Below are 23,805 nucleotides of genomic sequence, written 5' to 3'. Positions count from 1 at the left end.
ATGAATACGTTTGCATGTTTGCTGAGCTCGGTAAGATATACAGTCATGCTCACAAGTAATCTGTTTAGATTTCTGCCTGACTGCTACAGCTCCAATTCACTGTAGCACAGGGCAGCAAAGTATTAGGCTGTTCACCACCAGCTCTGTGCAAATTTCATGTACTTAAACGTACCCAGACATATAGTCAAAGGTAAAGGCTATTAAGCAGCACTTGCCCATCTTAGATTTCTGAAAGAGAAAAGATGTTGAGTCCTCATTGCTTGTCCTGGACTACCAAACAGATGAGATTAGCCCCTTTCATATTTACTTCTGCACTGCTGTTCTTGTGCAGGCAAAGGCCAGGAGCAGTGGAGAATGTGATCCTGTTGCTTAAATGCTATACTTCAAAAATGGCCCCAGTTTGTTTTGTTTTTTTTTTTTCCTTTTTTGATAGGGATTTTATATAGAAAAACATGATCCGAAGGAAATGATAGATCTTACACATCCCACACACGCTTTCTGTGGTGTTACTATTGTTCTCTTTGTAGTAGCAGGCCCAGATGCTGTGACGTGGTCTTGGGTGTAAACGCAAAAAACTGTTAGGAATTCATTCCTCAGTTGTTTTTTTAATTCCTTGTGACGTTAATCCCACCCTACCAACCCACTCAGCTTCACAATGTAATGAGGCACAGGGCGGTGTTAGAGTGGTGATGTACTTCCACTTACTCTCATGGGCTTGTTCCCAGTGTACCCTGGGAGACTGATTTCTCTCGTCTTGCTCCGGCTATCAGAAGTTCATCATTTAGTCAAAGCAACCTGTCTAGACTTTTTGCATGCTGCAGCGATGCAAACAATAAATAACAGGATTTTTCTGGTGGACTAAACCCAGCCTTTGTTATCTGCCCCCCACAGCTTTGTAACAAAATAGTGTTTCTGGTGAGCTTTGTTGGGAACCGTGGAACTTTCACCCGTGGTTACAGAGCGGTCATCATGGACATGGCTTTTCTCTATCACGTAGCGTATGTCCTGGTCTGCATGCTGGGCCTCTGCGTGCACGAATTCTTCTATAGTTTCCTGGTAAGTATGTGCTTCTGTGGAGGGGTAAACTTTGCAAAAATAGAAAGTACCGTTACCCATGCAGCTGTCTTCAATTTCTTCCTGACAATCAAGCCAAATAGTGTATTTTTAGCATGCTGTTGTGCTGCTGCCCCTTAGAAGCTGCTGTTTTCATTAAAACCTGTTTCTGTTACTTAGTTTATCTGTTTTAGAGTTGAAAGTTTGCTCATTTCTTTTCAGACAATCATCATACAGCCCACTCCTTTCTCCTGCCCTTCCCCAGCATACGTATATTCTGTGTACGTTGTTCCTGTATGTAGTGTCAGTCACAATCCTTTTGGGACAGGAGTTGTCCACTGGTGTGTGTATCATACTTATACCAAAGGATCCCACTCTTCAGTTCATCCTGCAACCCTAATAACAAACGAAAAATTATTTATATTTATATATATATATAGCTTGGGAAATAGGGATGGCATGGCTCTGGTGTAGCAGAACGATTCATCACTTTAAATGTATCCCACTTTCATTTTCTTTTGTTGCCATTACCCAGATGGAATGCCTTTTTATAATATGATACAGGTGCAATGAAAATGAATCATGCGAAATTATGCTAAAGTCAGCTAACTGTTTCGTTCATGCTGAATAGCAATAAAAGGTGTTTCACCACTCTTGTTTTCTAATCCTTTTGCTTTATAGTGGAGCATGTGGAACTTGTAGGGAGGCTGACTAAATTGTGGTAATTTACACAGGTTCACTTTCCTGTTATCTTTTTCTCAGCTTCCTGTGAATAGTGGTGAATTCCCAGCATTTCACAGATGTGTGTTAAGCACATGAAAATTTTCAGGGATTCAGTCCTTACTCTGCTGAGTCAGGATTTCCAGATCTTGAGATTAAAGTTGGCTTCGAAGTTTGGGCAGCTTTCAAAGGAGGCAAGGTTTTGTGGTTGTGGCTGAAGGACCCTTTTCAAATGGCTGTAACTCTCTTGGTTAAAAAAGGCACAGCAAACTATCTGTTACTCCTTCAATGAGTAAGGTGATCTGTACCTTAAAATACTTTCCAAAGTGCCAAGTAGTTTAAGAAACATTTTATGTACTTACTTTTTTCAGTGATGCCTGTTGACAAATGTCCATGATTCTTGGATGTTGCAATTGTCTACATTCCCAGGTTACAGCCAGGTGTTCATTTTTTAGTGGAAATGTTCTAACTCTAATGCTTGTTCCTAATTTTAAGCTTTCTCTTGTATGGAATGGATGATAAGTGTATTTCCTCTTCCTTCCTTTTTTATTAATTCTTTCACAAGGCTGTGCATTTCAGATCTTGTGAATTGTGACTAATACCTTCTTCTGTGGACCATTTTGATAAATCATAGTGTGTCACTTTATATCTGTAATCTGTGTGTTTTGAAGTGGAAATACATACATTATAGATAAGGTTCAAAACACTATAGAATGTAAATAGAATTGTAAGAGAAAAAAAGCTATAGTTTCTTGAAAAGCTCTTATCATGTTTAATTGCAATTTTAGGCTTTTGACAATTCAAGTAATATCATCTTAATGTACATTTTTCTTTAAATACCAAGAAAACATATAGTGCAAGGTAAAGAATAGAAGCAGCGTAGTGAATTTAACTTTGTCCTAAAAAGACATGGCCTTAATCCTTGTACTTGTGAGTGACACTAAAACGATGCCATAAGCTCAAAGAAACAGTTTACAGACATGTAATTACTTACATGCATGAATACATTTTTGAGTTGCAACCCATGCATGCGTATCAGATGGGATACAACATGAAAAACCAAATTGGAGATGTAGATCCATAGTACGAAGACACTGGGTTTTAATTTTAATTTAGTCTGGTTTTGAACATGGGGAAGCAATGGATCTTGTTAGTAACTATTGCCCAGGGCTGGATAAGGCTCATATATAATGTAAACTTTGTAGGTTTGGATTTTGCTATAATCTGTCTTAAAATTTAAAGTTCTGTGCTAAATTTCTTCTATAAGCATGCCTAGCTCCCACTGAAATCAATGTGAATTGTGTATTTATGAAGCTAAGAATTTAGAACGTGGCTAGATGTACGTTTCAGTAGTTCAGATTCTTTTCCTATGTAACATCTATATATTGCCTCATTTGTATTCATTTTTCCTCTACTCTGTGCTTTTCCCAGCTGTTTGATCTGGTGTACAGAGAAGAGACATTGCTAAATGTGATAAAAAGTGTCACCCGGAATGGTCGTTCCATTATCCTCACTGCAGTGCTAGCGCTCATCCTAGTTTATCTCTTCTCCATCATTGGGTTCCTCTTCTTGAAAGATGACTTTATCATGGAGGTTGACAGGTTGAAAATCAGAACCCCTGTTGCAGGTATTGTTCTTTATGTTAAAATTTGCTTCCAACATATACTTTTTATGTCTGCCTAATCTAACTTTTGTCTAAGGAAATTAAAATTTTTAATTTGTATCTGTGAGAGCTGAACTAACCCCATATACCTTAGAACTCAATTACTTTAATGTGTATAGTTGGTTTAGACTAGGCTTATCTGTTAAAATGCTAAAATCTAACACTCTTATTTTATTTACTATGTTTTGCTTTTGAACTTGTGCTAATATGAAAAAAAATCTGCATTTCTTAAGTATTTGGAAGAGCAACTCAAACTGGATTCTCTTGCTTCTCATCCCACCTTAAAAGCAGCTCATAGTATTTTCTGTGTACTGCATGAGGCTTGTGATCTTAACATGTTCAGTAGATGTATTCATTTGATTACTTTTTAAGCATCATCCAGCAGACATTTATTACAGAATCCACACTTCTGCTGATAGGAGACTTCCTGGAGCATCTTTTAAATTCAGTGTGAATTTCACAGATGTCACCATTAGTGTATAATCTTGGCTTCAGTAAAATCAGTGGGATGTTTTTAACCAGTTTTTAGAAGGCCAGGATTTCAGCTTTCTGGAATGAGAGGTTTTACCAATATGGATAGAGAGTTACAAACTTGCTTTGCTAGAAAAAAGCCAGGTCTGCTCTGTTGAGATCTTTGTGTATGTTGCCAACCAGCCTGCTGGGAGTGTGGGCAGAGAAGTAACTGTCTGCATAGAAAATACCTGAGAGTAGCTTCTGGTTAAATGTAGAGGCACAATTTTCCCAAATACTGAGCAGTTCAGACCTGTATGCAAGCACAGAAGAACTGGTGGGATCCACCCCGGACTGTGTCCCCTCAGCGTTTGCCAGCCTTTTCTTAAAGTTTTATTTCAGTACCTAAAGCACACAAACACGGCAAAGCTCCTTCAAGACTCGTGGGCATGGTGCACTCATGTAGCTGTTGAGATACTATATGAAAAAAAGGAACCCAACAGATTTCTTTAACACACCTTGCTTTTTTGCCACTGATCAACTCAAAAAGGCTAAGTGGGCTTATATTTGACTTACCAATCATTTTTGGGACAGAACTTACCATTTGTAAGGCTACACGCAGTGCTGGTCTGATCCGGTACAAGTAGTTCTTGTGTGTTTGTGTTTCTTCTCTTGGGTTCTTGGCAGATTTTTGTGGTGTGGATATATTCTTGCTGGCTTTATACATTGCCTTTCCTGATCAAAAACTCATCAAGAAAATATGCTGACGATATACTGGTGGAACTTTATGCATCCCAAGACAAGCGCTTTAAATTTTTTCTTTGTCAAGTAGCACAAAGAGAAAGTCAGAGCGGATGTTCTCTGTGTTACACAGATTATTTTAGGCTGTTACTTTGGTTGTATGATTTTGCCTTCATTTTTTTCTCCTTAAACCTTTTTGCATCTCTGATTTGAAATGCAGAAAATTGTTGAAGATGCAGAAGGTAAAATTGGTTTGATAAAATCAAGCTGATGTACACATTTACCCACTTTGGGAATGTTAAATTAGTGTTTTACACAAACCCATACATATTTACAAATGAGTACCAAACTGTGCTATAACCCTTGAAAACTCTTAAATATTCTACAGTCAGGATAAATGAACATCAGCTGGGTGTCCTTCTTGTCAGCTTTTGTGAATAATTTATCTAATGGTTTTAAAACTGACATTATTTTCATATCTGACAGTTGTTTCTTGCTTTGAATATATTTTGTTCTAACCAGAAGTAGCAGCATTTGATGTAGATTCATTAATTTCAGGAGATGAAATGGGAATAGCTGTGATATACAGTAAATATAAAACTGTGGTTTTGTTCCTTGTGATTGCTTTGAGCTGCTGAGGCAGACTGTTTGAGGAAGGAGGAATCAGTAGTACAATTTGTTCTGCTTTTTCTTCTCAACTTTTCAAATCAGTGATTCATTTCTAGAAAATAATGATTTAAAACTTTGTATCAGTGCAGTATCTGTCATTTTGTCAATATCCTGCTTTTTCCATAGGTATTGGTGAAGTCCCCACTACAACCCTCACATCGATGATGGGAGCCTGTGCAAAAGAGAACTGTTCCACAAGCATCCCAATTATTAACCCAGGTTAGTAGAAAAGTTTCACCAAACTGATGATCAATTAGAATTGAAGGATTTGTGTGTTTGTTACTTTTGTGGAGACTTTAGCTAGTGTGAAGTTACGATTGTTGTTTTAAGTTGGAAGTGCTCAGCTTCCGCACGGCATGGAGCTTAGTTGGCAACTTGCCTTTAATGTGAGTGCTTCCCACACCTGATTTCCAATTTCACTGGCATTAATTTGGTTATTAAAAGAGCTTGCTGAATCATTATGCTTGAACATACAGGTCACTTCTTTCCATCTGGCTTTACTGAGAGAAAAAGCTTGCTGCTTCTCTGCAGCATCCTCACCTGCATGCACTGAGCCACTATTAGATCCATTTAGGGCCACATAAGTTGATTTTAACAGTGTAGCATGCATCTAGGCCAAGGTGGTAGTGTAGCCAGAGGACCTAAGAGCCCAGATTCAGGATCAGGTTATTGTGTCTTAACAGTGGCTCAGCTAAGCACAGGCAGCAGTCCGTCTGTGCATTCTTAGTTTGTGACAAATGCAAGGAAATGCAAACTGTTACAAGCCTTGCTTGTGATAGGTAAGTTGTGTGGGTTCATCCCTGTGACGTGTGAAAAGCTCAATTGCTCTGGTTCAGCAGATGAGTCCACCTGGTTTTACTTTGATATCTGAATCTGATCTGTATGTCAGAAGGACCTTGTCAACTTTAAATATGCTCAGTTAACATGAAAGGTCCGACTAGTGTATCCTGTTGGGCTAGTTACCAGATACTGGTTACCACATATAGGGTTAGGAAGGAATTTTTCCTATATCAAGCTGACAGTGCTTTTCCCTCTTCTGTAGTTTGAGGCTACAGGGTCACTTGGGAGTTTTGTTGGGCAAATGCACCACTGAACGGGGAACCTTTGATGGTGGTGCTACTCCATCTCTCCTACTCTCTTCCTGTGGCACAGGCCAGTTGTGGCTTGCCTTTCACTACACATGTTAAGTTTGTTTTGGTGTGTTGTGGCCTCTGCGGTGTGTGTGGATGGTCTATAGCAGGGGTGTCAAACCAGGTAGGAGTGGTTACATCCGACCCTTTGAAGACAACCATGAAGCTGATGCAGCCCCCGGTGAAAATGAGTTTGACACCCCTGCCAGGCTTCAAATATTTAGTGCTACTATTGGCTGTGATTGCTAGGGGTGGAAACTGAGGACCTAAGTGGTGCCTTCCTATCCTATGTTCCAATATAACACTGTTTCACGTGCTTTATTCTTCCACTACTGGTTTTTGAGTTTTTAAAATCAAAGGTTTCAGGGAGAGGGCCATAAAAGTAGGCTTTTTCTCCCCAGCTGGTGTGTAAGCAGGCCTCATAAACAACATGGAAATCTGTCTGTCTAGATAGAGAGAACAGTCTAAGGGCTATTGGCAAAGCTGCTGTATTCAGAGTAATCAGTCAGTCAAAAGTGATGCAGTGTGGCTTTTGCCAAGCTCTTTAAATGGTAGAAATCTCATGTTTCCTATTGTTTGAATAATGTTTCTTTAAAATTGAACAAGAATTAAAGAGGGCTATACAAAACGTCTAACTGCACTGTCACTTAATTTTGGAGAAGTTTTATTTATCTGGTAACATTAGAAAAACAACATTCAGCAAGAACAGTTTTGCTCATCTTAGCCAATGAATCACCCGTCGAAAAATAGTGTTCTACCTTCTCTCTTCTCCTGGGACAGATTTCTCGTCTGGTAAAAGTGTGAGTGTGGTGGAATGCAAAGACGTGAGATTTGGTGGGATTCATGTTGTAGCAGCATGAAGAAGTCTACAGCTGTCTGTAGGAAACATTAAATGTTCCCAATGGCATCTCAGGTCCAGAGTGGAGACATAAATACGTTCCTTTTTGGAACAGATCACTGCTAATCATTTGTTCTGATGAGACTCTGCTTCTTCCTTGAGTTTCAGTGGTTGAGCGTGTGCTCAGTCACTGCTTGTGCTGGTGAGGGAACTGACTGGGAGCCAGTCTGCTCTGCTCAGAGAGCATCTCCTGTCTGCAGCCTGCTTCCTCACTGCTGCGCTGAGCTGCCAGCATAAAAATATTTTGCCTCATCTCCCTCAGGGTCTCCCACTCTTCACTCCAAAGTCATTTCCATATCACTTAAGTGTTTGCCTGGTAAAGTGCTTAATCACCTAAAGAAACTTCACATCCTACATGCAGTACCTGGCTCTTTGTGCTCTATAGCCCCTGAAGACCCTGTGCTCGAAAGGGAGACATATGTTTGTAAAAGGGGACATTTTCAAAGACTGAATCCACTCCCAAGCCTGGTACGGCTCTCTGCAAGTTCAGCTGGATCCATACAGACACTTGTGTGTCTCTCCTGATGGTGCTTGTGTTGGAGATCAGGTCCAGAAGCCGGGTAGCTGTGGGCCATCAGATGAAGATTTTTGAAATAAATCTTCCTATCATCCCACTTACTGCCCTATGATTGACATTGTGGGGTGGTCATAGAGCTTAACCTGCACTACCTTTGAATTAAACTTTATCAGAAGCCCATCTACCTAATGCAGTCTAGCCACTAATGGGCCACTCACCAGGCTGGAGCTGGTTGCAAGTAAAAACCCCCTGAACCTCAGTTAGTGTTGGCATTGGGTCCTTAGCAACATTTCACTCTACACATCCACCCCTTTTTTTAGTGTGGGCATAGTCTGTGTCAACAGGCGCTGAGTCCGGACTGTGAGCGCCGCTGAGTGCCGGGGCAAACCAGCTGTGGCAGAGCACGTGCCCGTAAGGTTATCCAGCTCGCAGACAGAAGAGCTCCCGCTCTTGTCTCTCCGTGTCTGGGAGTGGAAGTAAACACAGAGATGTCTATGTACTCCACACAGTCTACGTTACTGCACAGGAGGTTTCTGCCAACTTCAGGCTGCCTGCTGGCTGATTCTCTGGCAAAGAGCAACCTGAGCTTGCTCTTCTTTCTGGGTGCAGTGTGAGATGCTGATTCTCTGTGTTGTAAGATGTGCCAGTCAGCTGATGAGTGGTATCTTGCATCTGGGCTTGCTCTGAGCTTGCATCTTGGTGGACATGGAGAGTTGTGAGTTAGGTTTTCTAGCACATAACTCTCTCTGGTGTTGCAGCTGCCCATTCACAGCCCCGGTTTATCCTCACCATTCACCAGAATCTGACCATCTGCTGCTTCTAGTACCTGATCCTGGTCATATGAACAGTGAAAATCTTGTTCCGCAGTTACCTAAAAGAAATAGAACATGTGGCTTGTATAAAGATCTTTCATTTATCTTGTGGATGATCATCTTCTCAAGCACAGATATTAGCTCAAAAAAAAAAAAAAAAAAAGTTGGAGTAGTGTTTGGGTGAGGAAATAAAGGTAGGGTACAAAAGCAGAGGAGATCAACTGATATGACAGCACTACTAAAAAATGTACAGATGTGGCAGAGAAAAATAAATACTATTGTTTCAATCCTTTCAGTTTCAATATTTAAGCATTTTTTTAAAATCTGGAGTTATTAGTGGTAGTAGTGTCTGTAATGACTGTATAGTTTATCAGAGAAGTCTATCCTGATGTCTGCTTTTGCTTTTCTTTTTACTTAGAGGTCCTTAAATCAGGCATTCTTTCTCATTTAATTTGCTTGCATAGCAAAAGCAGTGGTGGCAAAGGCAGCAGATACCAGCTCTATTCTGCAAATACCAGTCGTGATGCATACACCGCAATGTGGGAACCCATGTTTTAAATCCAAATTGCTTGTCTGTAATGTGAGCGCTTTCAGTCAATTCAATTTATCAACGTCTATCTCAGTCCCCCAGATGTGGCGGTTTGGGGCTGTTAAATACTATTGCAGCAGGATTTTGTTATTTATGAAACTACATTACAATAAGCATGTGAAGCAAACCAAGTGAGAATCTCTGCCTTCAGCGCTTAAGCAAATGTGTCCCAAAAGAAAAAGGAAGTCAGAAGAAACAGCAGCTACAGTCCTGACCCTTCTGTGCAAGCCAGCAGGATGCAAGGAACAACTCAAGCAGGGCTCTTCAAAAGGAGGCTGTTGCTGCAGCCGCAGCATAGGGGTGAACGCGTGGTGGGAGGAATTCTGGCCAGGGTGTACAAAGTTCCCTCAGGGACTGGTGTTCCAGCCCAGCTCCTCTGCACGTTCAAATATCTCCTGCACAATAGTACCCTCTGTGGCTCAGCCAAAACTGCGCAGCAGCTCTGCAGCAGAGATAAGAATAGAATCCAAGTTTGCAAGCTGAGGTCAGGGAGAGTCTTTCATTTAATGTCTATTAGACCTGCAATTGGGCACGTGTGCTATTAGAAAGATTGTGGACAGATATACTCGTATAAAAGCCAGCCCCCTCTTAATGATTTGAAACACTAACATGACTTGGCTTGTACACGAGTAGGTAGAGGAATGATTTCACAGGAAGACAATCCTTTTACAAATGTGCTTCTAATTCTGTGTTTATATTGCTTCTCCTGTATGTGTCAGCTGTGCACGTAGGAGGTTCACTGGAAAAGCAGTCATGCTGAAACCAGTGGGAGAGCTTGCGAGGAAAAGGGGTGCTCCCCCTGAATAGAGATGGCAGTTCTGGGTCATTAACAGAGTTACGGGTGGGAGAGCTGCTTGGGCTTATCTCTGCCTCTCTTCAGGCTAAGTATGCCTGATGTGCCTAAGCATGTCACCAGCAGTGATGTGCAAATCGATAGGGACGATCAGGGAAATTCTAGCTGAAGAATATGAAAGGCAGATGTGTATTGCAGTTGCTCTCTCTAATACAGGATTGCGGCTTTGTTCGATAAGTGATCGTTTGATGCTGTGATTCCTAAAGCTGCTGCTCTCTTGTTTGCAGGTGAAGAGGAGGAGGATGGAATAGAAAGGACCTGTGACACTCTGCTCATGTGCATTGTGACTGTATTAAACCAAGGCCTGCGAAATGGTGGTGGTGTGGGAGACGTGCTCAGAAAGCCTTCCAAAGATGTAAGTGTTCTGGCTGAGGAAATGCATTACTCTCTGTGCTTCTCATGAATGCCAAAGTCAGTTTTTGGAGGTTATAGACGCTATTCGTATGTAGTCTGCTCAGTTGATTTATCCATGTAATTTTTACATCCCAGATGGAATATTTAATGGGAAGAGCAAAGCTTGGTGTGATGAAGACAGCTGAAGAAAGGAACTCTGGGTAGTTGTTTACCCCTTCTGGAAAACTGGAGGGTATTGTGAACTTCCAAAGGCTGCTAAGAAGTGTTACTGGATTGTATCACTCTTCTATTACATTAGGAATTACAAATGCAAATTTTGAAAGGGCTTGATTGATGAGTGTATGTCAAGACTCTCCATTGTAGCACATAACGTGTATTTTTAACTGAAATTCAGCATGGCATCTGCCCAGGAAGAGGTCCTATTGTTTGGCTGTACTCAACTAGCATTGAAGTCAAAACAGAATTTCATATATCATGGTATATGTCCTCTTCCAGAAGTTTCCTCCAAAATTCAGTTCATTTAAGGAGTACTCATACTATTTGGGTGATTATATGCATTTTTATTGGAGTTCAAAAGGGACTTCATAAATAAAGACAATCTAGCAGCACTTTGCTTGGTGACACACACCATACATTACACAAGGATTAAATTAATAAATAGGATCTCAGTAGGGTTTGCAAGGGTCCAGCGAAAAATAACTGAGATTTGGATAGAAGAGCTCCTTGTGCTGATAGTAGGAATTTAGTCATGTCTCATAGACTGAGAGGTTCTTCAGGAACCGCAGTCCATCGCCCTGAAATCTCTAAACACTTACAGACTTTGAAAATGACCCTTGCCATTTAGCAGTTATTTAATTCTACCTATGTTACACTAAATGGAAGTGCTTTACAAAGGGTAGCACTATTATCCCAATTAATGCATGGAAAACTGGGAAAATCAGTGACTTCTAATTCAGTGTCATGGTGAAGAAAAGGACTTGGGTTTCCTGTTCCTCCTTCTTACACAGAGGTTCTCCTGTTTGCCACAGAACAACTTTGCTATTTTTAGATGTGTCAGTGGGAGTCCAGTCCAGCCTTTGCAAGAAGGGAAGTAGTTATGATGTAAAAACAAGAGCGTGATGAAATGGGGAATATGAGCAGTTCATGGAGATGTGCATGTGCAGGTTGTGTTCCCGAAAGACACAAGTGTGGTCTGCTGGCTCAGAGCCAGCGTACAACCGTGTGACGGCATCAGCACTCTGCTAAAAACATTAACGTGCCCTGCTTAGGCGCAGAGTGTGATAGCCTGGCCTTGGCATCGTGCAAGTGTGCTCCCCAGGTTTCCAGTTGTTCAGCATGCAGATGTGGCATCAGTCTGGAGTATTCCACAGACACATACTGTAAGCATCTCCCTGCGTACCACGAGGCAGTACTCAGAGCAGCTATCATTGCTCTCAGTCGGCACTAGAAGCTGCATCTCCCTCTTTCTGTGCTGTCAACGTAATTATCTTCAATCGAGCACTATGCAAATACATCTATACATCCGGTACACACGCTAGTCTTTTCTTCATGCTGTGTAAGACAACATAAAGGAAACAGGAGTCCCAAAGCAGTAAGAGTACATGAAGCCAAATTTTCTTTGCTGAGTCACATAGGTAGTCCCTCTTTATTTATGTAAGGCTAGCAGAACTAGGCGTATGGAAAGAAAGATGTATAGCTTTGCTTGAGCTAATGTGAAGATGTTTAATATTTCAGAGGTGTGCTATTTTTATGTCTTATTGCAATCTTATTATTGTTTCAGGAGCCCTTGTTTGCCGCGCGAGTTGTTTATGATCTTCTGTTTTACTTTATTGTCATAATTATTGTTCTAAACCTAATCTTTGGAGTCATCATTGATACATTTGCGGATCTCAGGAGTGAAAAGCAGAAAAAGGAGGAAATACTAAAGACAACCTGTTTCATCTGTGGTAGGTGTTACTTATCTATTGAGACATTTGATGGGTAAAGGACTAAAATGAACTTTTCAAAAAATAATACATTAACCTAAGAGGTGGTTGTCTTCTACAAAAAGTCTATTAAAATGTCAGAGTTTGGTTCCAAATCTATTCTCTCTCAGTAGCAAAAAGATTTAGTTGAGGAGTTAAAAGCTAGCTCTGCTAAGAGATGGCTTCACAGTCTCCACCCAGGATCTGGGGAGGAAGAGTCATGTCTCACACTCATATCATCACCACTAATGGAGATGATGCAGCTGCTGACTTTATTTCACAAAGCGTAATGCAGATGAAAGTACAGCTTGCTATTTCACAGCACAGTGCATTCCAGAAGGGTAGCAACAGTAGAGACTGCCTGTTTCAGAAGGTGATATGAAACAGGGAACAGAAGAATTAAAAGAAAATTAAATGAAAATTGTCCTCACAAAACCCACAGATAACTCACGCTTGTTTTGAGGTGCGCTCATAAAGAGGACACCCTAGGGGACATTAGAAGTGCCTTCTTTTTTTGTAGGCTGGGTGTTGTTTCCATGGTTGTACTGACAGGGATGAACGCTGTGCAGAGCACAACAGCTTTAGTGTCTGTGGAAGACTCCACAAGAGATCCAGGGAGGAAAGCTGTCACACCAAGGGAAGCATCTGTGAATCCTGTCCTTTCTCACTGTGATGTTCTTCTTTTTGACCTGTCACAGGAAAACAAAATAAAAAAATTCTTATGACTACAGCTCTGTAAGACTGAGTGATTACAAAGCTGCAGAGACTTGCCCTCGCTGCTAGGTTTAAGTGCACAAACGATCCCACCACAGCTTAAGTGGGACTGTTCACATGCTTGATGCTAAATGTGTGCATAAATCTGTGCAAGATCAGGACCCAGATTGCACGCTGTGTGCTTACCAGTATACATTTAGAAAGAATCAGAGCCAACACTTGTAAAGCACTTTATAGCCCTCAGCATACAAGGCACTGTAAAACTGTAACATATTTATTATATTGTTATTGTTATTAAGAGGAAATATCACAAAAGAGAATAAACGGTGTGCTGAAAGAATTCTGTCAGGAATGCCTTCTGGCCTGGTATTTCTTGCCTGGCAGTTACTGTATGCAGTTATAGCTTTAAAATTAAGATCCTTCAGATTTATGATCCCTTAAATTAAGTTAGGTTCCTTTCTCTTAACATGTTTAACAGATTTGGTGATTTTTATGTTGAAGTTTATTTTTTTTGCATTATGTTCATGTCTTTTCACAGGACTGGAGAGAGACAAATTTGATAACAAGACTGTTTCATTTGAGGAGCATATAAAGTCAGAACACAACATGTGGCATTATTTGTACTTTATAGTTCTTGTCAAAGTCAAAGATCCAACTGAATACACTGGTCCAGAGAGCTACGTGGCGCAAATGATTGTGGTAAGTCAATTTGGGCACGTGCTTTATGGAACTGAGAGATGCTCCTTGCAGCTCGAGCAGAGAATGTCTTTCTTTTCCCTCTCTCTCAGCAATAGGAGGCATTGATCTGTATTTTTAAAGATCTTTTCACGTGTCTTACACAGTCTGCCACAAAAGCATAGTCTGAAACATAATGAAAAAGATGAAGGCACGGGCCATGGTCTCCGGTTTGGTGTTCGTGCTCTCATGCTCTGTGGGTTCTGCTGCTTCATTAGCCAAACCAGGGCCATAAGAGCATGCATCACAACATCTGCTGCTGCTCCGGCTTTGTCCAGTATCTCTGGGCTGCTGTCCAGAAAAATAACGTCTCCTGCTGAACAGTGAAATGCAGGGTCAGTGTTGAGGGCTAGTGCTTTTTCTCCTATGACTGCTCTGAACAAGCTATTGAAAAGACCGAGAAGAGCTGCCGCAGGGATTTGAAGAGCTACAGAAACTGCCTCATGAAGCAGTGAGAGTACGACTTGCATTCAGAGAGAGAAATTTGATGACACTGGGGCAGAGAGATGGTCGATTACATTTCATTTCCAGCCTGCCACCAAAGAGGGTTTGTTCTGGTGAGAGAGGGGGGTGGATTATCAAGGTTGCCTGGCTTGAGGCTTCATTTTTGCAGAATTCTTCCTTCCAATTGGGATATTCTGGTGCAGCATTTTCTTCCCATGGACTTCTGGCAGGTATTGCATGGCTCAGGGCCTGTGCCAGGGTCTGCGGTTGCAGAGCTAGCATATGTCTGAATCCCAGAGGAGTGTGTAACCAAATGCGCGTCAGGCTTTGCTGTTTATGCCCTTCTGAGCCACATTCTTATTGAGAGTATCTGCTCTGTTATAGAATCATAGAATAGTTTGGGTTGGAAGGGACCTTCAAAAGTCATTTAGTCCAACCTCCCTGCAATAAGCAGGGACATCTTCAACTAGATCAGGTTGCTCAGAGCCCTGTCCAGCCTGGCCTGGAATGTCTCCAGGGATGGGGCACTGACCACCTCTCTGGGCAACTTGTGCCAGTGTTTTACCACCCTCACTATCCTTCATCGAGCCTTTGATTATACATACTACCCAGCCTCACTAGGGAAGTTTAGCCAAGAGAAAGATGCTTCTCCTTTAACTTGAGCTGTCTTCAGGTCAGGCACCTGGTTTAAATTGATCCCAGCTCCCTGCCCTGTCAGTGCAGAGAGCTGGGCCATTTCTCCTGCCCCAAGGCAGGTGTCTGGGATAGCTGGGGTGACTCACCCTTTTCTCACTCTATTGAGAGCCTAAATGATTAGTTTAGACAAGATACCTAATTGGGAGCTGGCTGAAGTTAGAGGAGATGACTCCCACCCACTGAAGAACTTACCTTGAAGAACTCGCATTAGTAGTGTGGCCTGGTGTTTAGACAGGAGTGCATGCTTGATTGCTGGATGAAATGGAGCTTTTGTAATGCTGTTACCACTACATGAGAAAGTGGTGCGGCAGGTGATGGGAGTTGAATACTCTGATATGGAGGAGCAGCCTATGTCCATGGACATTTTGATTGCCCAGCCCATTTGTGCTGTTAGGCAGTAATGGATCTACACTTCTGTAGTATGATCAGTGAGATAGCAAAACTAAAGCAAATGCTTCTATCTATGTTCCATTACAAGAAATTATTCATAGTGGCAAGTCGCCCTCTTACATGTGAAAATATTTTATCTTATCTCAGAAATGCACTTTAATTTGTGGAGTCAATAACGTTTCCAGACTCTTGGGCTTGTCTCATTTGTCTGTTTCTTCTCTGCTCCTCTTCCTCTCCCTGCAGCGTTTGTGTGATTTTAAACTTTGTGAGTATGTGCGTTAAGCATTAATGTTTAATTCCAAGGAATACATTAATATTCATAGTAAGTGTATTCATCCTGTGGCAACAGTGGTTTGACTATTCGGATGTAATTCACTAATGTATTTTACATTTGCATTAATGGTGGGAACTCCTGTTTGAATATCTAAAATATTAACAGAAAAGCACCAAAACACATGTGACCTCAAGCACTGAACTGATTTCTCAAAGCCCCTGTTCCTCCATGGTGGAATGCTTGTGGTTTACATTGTTAGCAGTAATCCATATTTGGGGATTATTAAACCCCCTGAAGGATGTCTTATTTTTTCCACGAGTATATATAAAGTTAATGGTTGTTCTGGATTATGGGAGAAGTACATATGGACCTGGAAGTGTAAAGCTTACATGGAATTGAAGAAGGAATGGAGGAGTGGGGAAAAAAAAAAGAGAAACAAATGTTTGAGGAAACTACAAGTGGCTGGTGTGCGACTAGTAATTGTATCTTTGTGTAGTTTAAATTCCCCAGTTCAAAATCTAGGGAAGGCATGCTGCAGAAATACCAGTGCTGCATAGCAGAAGCAATTGAACTACTCAAGTGAACAGAAAAGGACTCTTTCTCTTGGAGCCAGAGAGATTGCATGGTACAGGGAATATTAAGAAATGAAAGAAAATAATCTGACTGGAAGAGTGGAGTATTCTGTAAGTATGATATTCAACTGGAAGAAGAGATTTAGAGATACAGCTTTGCTTATGGCCAAGAGTGAAAAGAAAAACACTCGGAGGTAGTTTTGGGCTGTCAGCTGGATGAGTGTACATGTTTGGTGTGTTTCAAACACACCATGATAGTAATAAACGTAGCAGATGAGATGTGCTATGCAGAAATTAAGCCTGAGGTATGGGTTTTGTCCTGAAGACCAAGAGAGAAGCCAATTCTGACTTTGTGACAGGCTAAAAGCTGATGCTGGGAGAGGTAACACTGTCACTAGTAAGAGACCAAGTTCTGGTGAGGATCTGGCACAAGAGAAGCAGACTTCAAATTAACCTTTCACAAGGGAACTGAGGCTTGCCAGTGGAACTGACTCATTGTTGGAGGAGGCTGACTGGGGGTGTATGGGAATGCCCCAAATATTTATAAAAATAGGGTGACTGGAAGAACAGGGCAGTCTGGGGACCTCTTTGAAAGTGGGGGAGGTAGAATGCAATTTTATATTTCAGCTGATACAGAACATGGCTGTAAAAAAACTCCATGAATCATACTCCTGGAAAAGCTCTCTTAGTTCTACTAGTTTTTATTATTATTAGGTATGCCTTTTATAGCTGTTTCTGAAGGTTTAACCAAAGACAAATTCTGTGTTTTCACAGCCAGATTACTTAGAGAGAATTTCTACCCAAATACAGTCTTCAAGGCTTAGATCTATCCTTAAATATATGTAGGTCAAAATTTTGAAGTATGCTGGAGTAACTTTAATAGAAAGTAGAATTTAACTTCAAGTATCATTCTCACTACCCCTACAACTGTAGTTAGGAACCAATTATTATTTGTACTTGTCTACTGCTGTCTTGCAAAGCATTGCAAAAAAGTCACGTTAGAGTGCTTATCAGTATTAACTAAGCACCAGGGAAAACATTGGCAATTTCTGATACTCTTTTCTCCATTGCCTTGACCCATCAGGACCCAAAAATACAATTGTCTGTATTATAACTGTCAGTGTTTTTTATGTATCATTTGTCCAGCAAACAGTGAAGCATCTGGTTTGAAGGCTTGCTGACAGAACAACTGTAAAATCCAGTTTTCTTGTTTTGGAATATTATTTGAAAGGCCGGGTGTGAAGAGGGGCAGGAATTATTTACGCATCTAACTTTGCTTTCCCAGCTCAGGAGAGAGAAAGAAACTTCCAGGTGATGCTGTAGACACCCTTCACTCAAAGGCAATATTTTTGCAGGTTGCCAAGTACACTTGCATTTCTGCTCCAGGGGTGGCTTGTTTCAAGGCATTCCCATTAGTTCACATGTCTCTGACTTCAAAAGACCTTACAGCAGAGGAGGACTTTTGCTTTCTACCTCTGGACTGTGGACATCGTCTGTTCCCCGTGATTTTGATTTTCCCAGCGGCTCTGTATTTGCTTCAGTGCTTAGCGTACTGCTCTGAGCAGTGACAGAAGTAATCAGTAGCCATACAGCTTTCATAAATCAAGGTATTATTTTTTCTTCTTTTTTTTTTTTTTTTCTTTTTAGAAAAGAGCATCAAGCATAAAGTGTATTGCAAAACAAGACACAGTTTATATACCTCTAGCTTTTCAGACAGTTACTTTATGGAGATGTTGGTAGGAATAAAGCACTTCAGATCTTCCATTGATGCCCATTCTTCTTATGCACTATCTTATATCAGTTATCAGGTGAAGTATTAATGAATATTAAATCAGGGCGGTGGGTGTTATTATTTGTTTGTTATCCAGGCTTCTTGTATGAAATCATACAGGTATTATACAATAACCAGAAAGATGTGAACTTTGAAAAGCTTGCATTTGCATTGAAAACCTGCATGAATGATTTCCCTATTGAATTTTCATTCCTGCAGAAAAAAAACTTCTTACCTGACCCATTTGACCAGAAATACCATCCCTAGCAAACCCAGAGAGATGCACATAACTTGTATTACATCGATACAGCTATCTTTGAATGTTCCTTGTGTCCATTTGTCAGAGGAGACAGTTTAATGCGATAACTAGAACAGTGAAGGTTAACATCCAGATTTTCAGACTTCTCTTTTCAGAGGTACAACTTGTGCATGCAATTTTCACTTAAGCTTTGGTAGCTACAAATAGATAAATGGGGGCAAAGAATATAGATGACTAGTTGCTGAATTTTTTGCAGCAAAACAAGGAAATATGAATTAGCCTATGATTTGTGCCTCTGTTCATTTGCAAAAAATAAAAGGCTGTTGGCACAGTAATTCAATTAATTATTTTGCCCATTGGAAGAATGACAGACTCTAGCAAAGGAAGCCTTAAAAGTTTTGTTCTCACGTGCCCTGACCACAGTTCTTAGCAAGTTTCATAATGGATGTTATCAGCATTAGTACTACCTGTCATAACTACATAATTACAGGACCTAATTATATTATTACTTATTTACTCTAATTATGTAATTGGATGTAATAGGTGCAATTACATAACTCCTCAATCAACTGAAAACTGCTCTAAAACCAGCCTGTGTTCATAAGAGTAAAGGATACTGCTGTGCGTTAGACCATCTCCCTGAAGCAAGGCGGTCTTTGGTAAGAAATTAAAGGTTCTGTCCTCCTGCCATCATGGTCATTGGGACCTTGAGCTTTTATGCCATGATAGTATCATAAAAGTATGATACTATCTTTACATCTTGTTTCATCTGCAAATGTATCCTCCTGAAATGGCAAATTCCTTGTATTAAGGCTTTCTTCAGGCTACTCAAGATCCTCACACCTTCACTGAAATCAAAAGCAGAATTCCCATCAGCATTATAAGGACAAGAGAGAAGAGACAGGTTGAGCAGCATCGGCCTGAATTTCTGAACAGTGATTTTGTTATTCAGTTCTTTTAAAGGCACTTTTCTCTTGCAACAATGGCCTGTCATTGGTAATGTGACAAAATATTTTAACTACTTCATTTTAAACATTTCAAAATTTTATTTTGAAGGTGTCAGCTTTTTTTTTTTTTTTACTTATTAAATAAAATAAGTATTTGGCAAGATGCCTTGGCCACTTCCATGTCATAAGGAAAAAATGCATTCCCCATTTTCAAAAAATCTAGGTGTGTGTTTTTTGTTTTGGTTGTTGTGGTTGTTGTTGTTTGGTTTGGTTTCATTTAAAAGAAAAAAAACACACTGACATTTGAAAATTGACCTGAATTTAGAGCTCCCTTGAGCTGGTGCTGTTGTCGCTCTTCTTCCTACCTCCAGCTTCATGGTTTTGCCTTCTTTTTCTATGAGATACCCAGAAGTGGGTATTAAATTCAAAAACGACACTGGGACTAATGCCAAGTGAACCACCGAGAAGCCTCACAACAGCTGTCACTCTGCTCATGCTGCGTCCTGGGCAGCGTGAGCCCTTTTCCCTCGGCATTGTTCCCTCTCCCGCCTCGCTGCTCTGTGTTTTGCCACGGTCCCACCTGAGGAGTGGAGGTGTGATGTGAGCCCTGGCAGCAGGGAGCTGCTCCCCGCCTTCAGGTCTCCACAGTGATGCTGTGACGTCCTGGCCAAGGCTGCTTCGGGTGGCTGTGACCCCCTAGCGTCGCAGCGGGGACAGGGGACAAGCTCCCTCCTGGAGCCGGAGTTGCTTGCGTATAGTCCCTGGCACACTAGAGTGTGGCCTGCATAGGGATTTTTCCTTTTTTCATTTTAGCCAACCCCAGGAGAAGTAGCTGACTGTCAAAACAGCTGAAGTGTGAGCCAAGCGGGGCCTGCGAAGCCGAACAGCTGTGGATCAAGAGCTGGGCTGCCTGTCCTTTTGCACTGCGGGACAGTGAGAGGTTGTCCCAGGGTTAGTGAAGGTGTTGGCGTTTCACTGATGCCAAATCCTGGTGCACACACCCAGCCTCATGTCCAAGGTATTCTGTGGCCATCCCTGAGCAAACCATGGGTGTCATGGTTTAACCAGAGCTAGCAATACAACCATGATAGCCACTCATGCACCCCATCCCCACCTCCCCAAATAGGGGAGAGAATCAAAAGGGAAGGGAGAAACTTGGATCGAGACAAACACAGTTTAATAAAATAACAAAATACTAATATGCTACTAGTAAATATATATATATATATGCATATGTATATATAATAGAAATAAAAGATACTCAAGTCAATTCCTCACAAACTCAGTCCACACCGAGCAGCCAGTCCCGGGAAGCAGCACCTGGTCCCAAACAGCCAGTCCCAGAGAAAGAAGAAAAAAAAAAGCCCAAAAAACCAAAAAGGCAGAAAGGCCCAGAGGCCTCTGCAAAATGGCAAAAGGCTGAACTAAGTCTCCATCACCATTTAGACTGAACTAAATCTCCATCTCTCCATCATCTTTGCCAAGTCTTGGGAAATAGGAGAGGTGCCTGAGGACTGGAGGAAAGCAAATGTTACTCCAGTCTTCAAAAAGGGCAAGAAGGAGGACCCGGGTAACTATAGACTGGTCAGCCTCACCTCCATCCCTGGGAAGGTGATGGAACAACTTATCCTTGGTGCCATCTCAAGGCATATCAAGGATAAGAGGGTCATTAGGGGCAGTCAACATGGCTTCACCAAAGGGAAGTCGAGCTTGACCAACCTCATTGACTTTTATGAGGACATAATGAGGTGGATGGATGATGGCAGAGCGGTGGATGTGGTCTACCTTGACTTGAGTGAGGCATTTGACACAGTCTCCCACAGCATCCTCACAGCTAAACTGAGGGAGTGTGGTCTGGATGATTGGGTAGTGAGGTCAATTGCGAACTGGCTGAAGGGAAGAAGCCAGAGAGGCGTGGTCAATGGGGCAGAGTCCAGTTGGAGGCCAGTATCTAGTGGAGTGCCTGAAGGGTCAGTACTGGGGCCTATATTATTCAATATATTCATCAATGATTTGGATGAGGGTATAGAGTGTACTAGCAGCAAGTTTGCTGATGACACCAAGCTGGGAGGAGTGGCTGACACGCCAGAAGGCTGTGCTGCCATCCAGCGAGACCTGGACAGGCTGGAGAGTTGGGCGGGGAAAAATTTAATGAAATATAACAAGGAAAAGTGTAGAGTCTTGCATCTGGGTAGGAACAACCCCAGGTTCCAGTATAAGTTAGGGAATGACCTATTAGAGAGCAGCACAGGGGAAAGGGACCTGGGGGTCCTGGTGGACAGCAGGATGACCATGAGCCAGCACTGTGCCCTTGTGGCCAGGAAGGCCAGTGGCATCCTGGGGTGTATTAGAAGGGGGGTGGTTAGTAGGTCCAGAGAGGTTCTCCTTCCCCTCTACTCTGCCCTGGTGAGACCACATCTGGAATATTGTGTCCGGTTCTGGGCCCCTCAGTTCGAGAAGGACAGGGAACTGCTGGAGAGAGTCCAGTGCAGGGCAACAAAGATGATGGAGTGGAGCATCTCCTGTATGAGGAAAGACTGAGGGAGCTGGGTCTCTTTAGCTTGGAGAAGAGGAGACTGAGGGGTGACCTCATTAATGTTTACAGATATATGAAGGGTGAGTGTCACGAGGACGGAGCCAGGCTCTTCTCGGTGACAACCAGTGATAGGACAAGGGGCAATGGGTACAAACTGGAACACAAGAGACTCCACTTAAATTTGAGAAGAAACTTCTCAGTGAGGGTGCCAGAGCACTGGAACAGGCTGCCCAGGGGGGTTGTGGAGTCTCCTACTTTGGAGGCATTCAATACCTGCCTGGATGCCTTCCTGTGTAACCTCATCTAGGTGTTCCTGCTCCGGCAGAGGGATTGGACTAGATGATCTTTCGAGGTCCCTTCCTATCCCTAACATTCTGTGATTCTGTAAATGTCCCAAACCAAACTCCCTGGCTTTGACAAAAAGAGTGAAGAAGAACACAAGAGACAGATGAAGCATGACGCTAATGGGATGGAATACTCTCATTAATCAGTCTGCATGTCAGGCTCTGCCCCATCCATGCCCCCCTTCCTCAATGCCTCACACCTGTGGGCACAGCGCTCAGAACAACCTTGGCTCTCAGACCAGAGCAATTAAAAACATTAACTCTGTTCTGGGCTGTTATCTGCTTGTTCTCAAACTAAGTCCAAATAATGACCATGCCAGCTATGAAAAAGCAAAGTTTCTAACTGCATGAAGAAAATTAACTCATCTTCAGTCAAACCAGCACACATGGGGAACGCACACACTAGAGGGGGGCAGGTCCAAAGGAAAGACAGACAGGTGAGGTGAAGGCAGTGAAAAAGTGCCGTAAGTAAAGAGGAAGACTATGCTGACAGCAGGCAGGTAAGGAGGAGCAAGGTTTGTGGAACGAGCTGTTCTTTATTGCTGTCAACTCTTGTCAAAGAATGTAATAAAATAATATGTACTAAAGGGCTGTTGACCTCAGTTCTTAAAATACAACTTCTTTGGAGAAGAAAAAAAGTACTGTCATCCAGGGTTTTTCTGTTCTGTTATCTATCGTCTTTTTGAATTTTGGAGGCAAAGGTTTTCTCTACTAATTTTTATCTCTATTCTATAGATATTACATCCGAGGATTGCTAGTCACTCTGTAGGTAGAGAGAATTACCTAAACCAGAGAAATGTCAATCAAAGGTGACATTAATGCTGCAGAAGGGACACTTGGGTTGTCAGGAAGGCAGTCCGGGTGTTCTTCACATGCACTCTGATGATTCATCCTAGATGATTTAAGAATTTTCCTCTCCCAGATGTCCACCACACCATTCTGTTGCAATTAACCACAACAATAGCAGAGGGGGAAGGACAGGCGATGTGTTTGTTTGTTCGCTCCTGAGCTTCTGCAGTTTTCAGCCCAGAGTACTAATGTGAAAATTGATGGGCATTGAAGTCACGCCAGTCTGAACTGCACTGGTTTTGAAGAGAGGACATGGTACCGATTCTGCTGCCTCTTTATAGGTAGGATAATATCAGCAGGGAGAAAGGGCACCCAGCTGATAGGGGTGACCCCTTCAGCTGCTACAGCTAAATCTGCCATGGACGGTGAGCTGTGGTTCTTAAACTGGCTCACTATAAATAAACTGTATTTTTAAGGCTTCTTCATTATCATAAATTCTAGTTCAACATAAAGTTTCTGATCTGGCAACTCACAGACTGGAAAATGCTTCAGGACTTGTGCATGCAAATGCTCTGCTGGAGTCGGGCAAGGAGTTTATAACTTTTGGGAAGCTAATAATACTCCATTGTTAGGTCTGATTTATTTTACTTTTTAAAACTGGCCTTCCTCCAAAACCTAGCAGATGTTATCAAAGAACAACTTGCAAGGATGAGATGTATGTACATATTAAGCCATGCAACTTTTTCTTAATTACTTTTAAAAGACTGATATGATGCATGTCACATTATGAGTAATTACTTACCATGGCAGTAATACCAAGAGCACAAAAGCTGGCTGCTAAGTAAGATCTGAGGGCTCTCTGACAGGCTAATTTCCTAGGAAATACAACATCGGTTTTGTCTGCAGCTGGATTTTCATAAA

The 23,805-nt window shown here is 41.8% G+C and overlaps 1 protein-coding gene across 3 annotated transcripts in view; it reads left to right on the top strand.

Annotated features, from left to right (window-relative positions):
• The window catches only part of ITPR2 (inositol 1,4,5-trisphosphate receptor type 2), a 278,837-nt gene that overhangs the window by 235,686 nt on the left and 19,346 nt on the right, over positions 1-23,805 (top strand). For all 3 annotated transcript variants that reach the window (XM_071816102.1, XM_065845412.2, XM_065845403.2), the window contains 6 exons: positions 892-1,056; positions 3,205-3,400; positions 5,423-5,515; positions 10,323-10,450; positions 12,230-12,395; positions 13,666-13,826. In XM_071816102.1, the coding sequence (XP_071672203.1) occupies positions 892-1,056; positions 3,205-3,400; positions 5,423-5,515; positions 10,323-10,450; positions 12,230-12,395; positions 13,666-13,826 (909 nt within the window). The remainder of the gene's footprint in view (positions 1-891; positions 1,057-3,204; positions 3,401-5,422; positions 5,516-10,322; positions 10,451-12,229; positions 12,396-13,665; positions 13,827-23,805) is intronic.

Source organism: Patagioenas fasciata, chromosome 1, assembly GCF_037038585.1.
Source record: "Patagioenas fasciata isolate bPatFas1 chromosome 1, bPatFas1.hap1, whole genome shotgun sequence".
NCBI classification, from domain to species: Eukaryota; Metazoa; Chordata; class Aves; order Columbiformes; family Columbidae; genus Patagioenas; species Patagioenas fasciata.
Note: the sequence above shows the minus strand (reverse complement) of the source record. Positions and strands in the feature narration are given on the sequence as shown.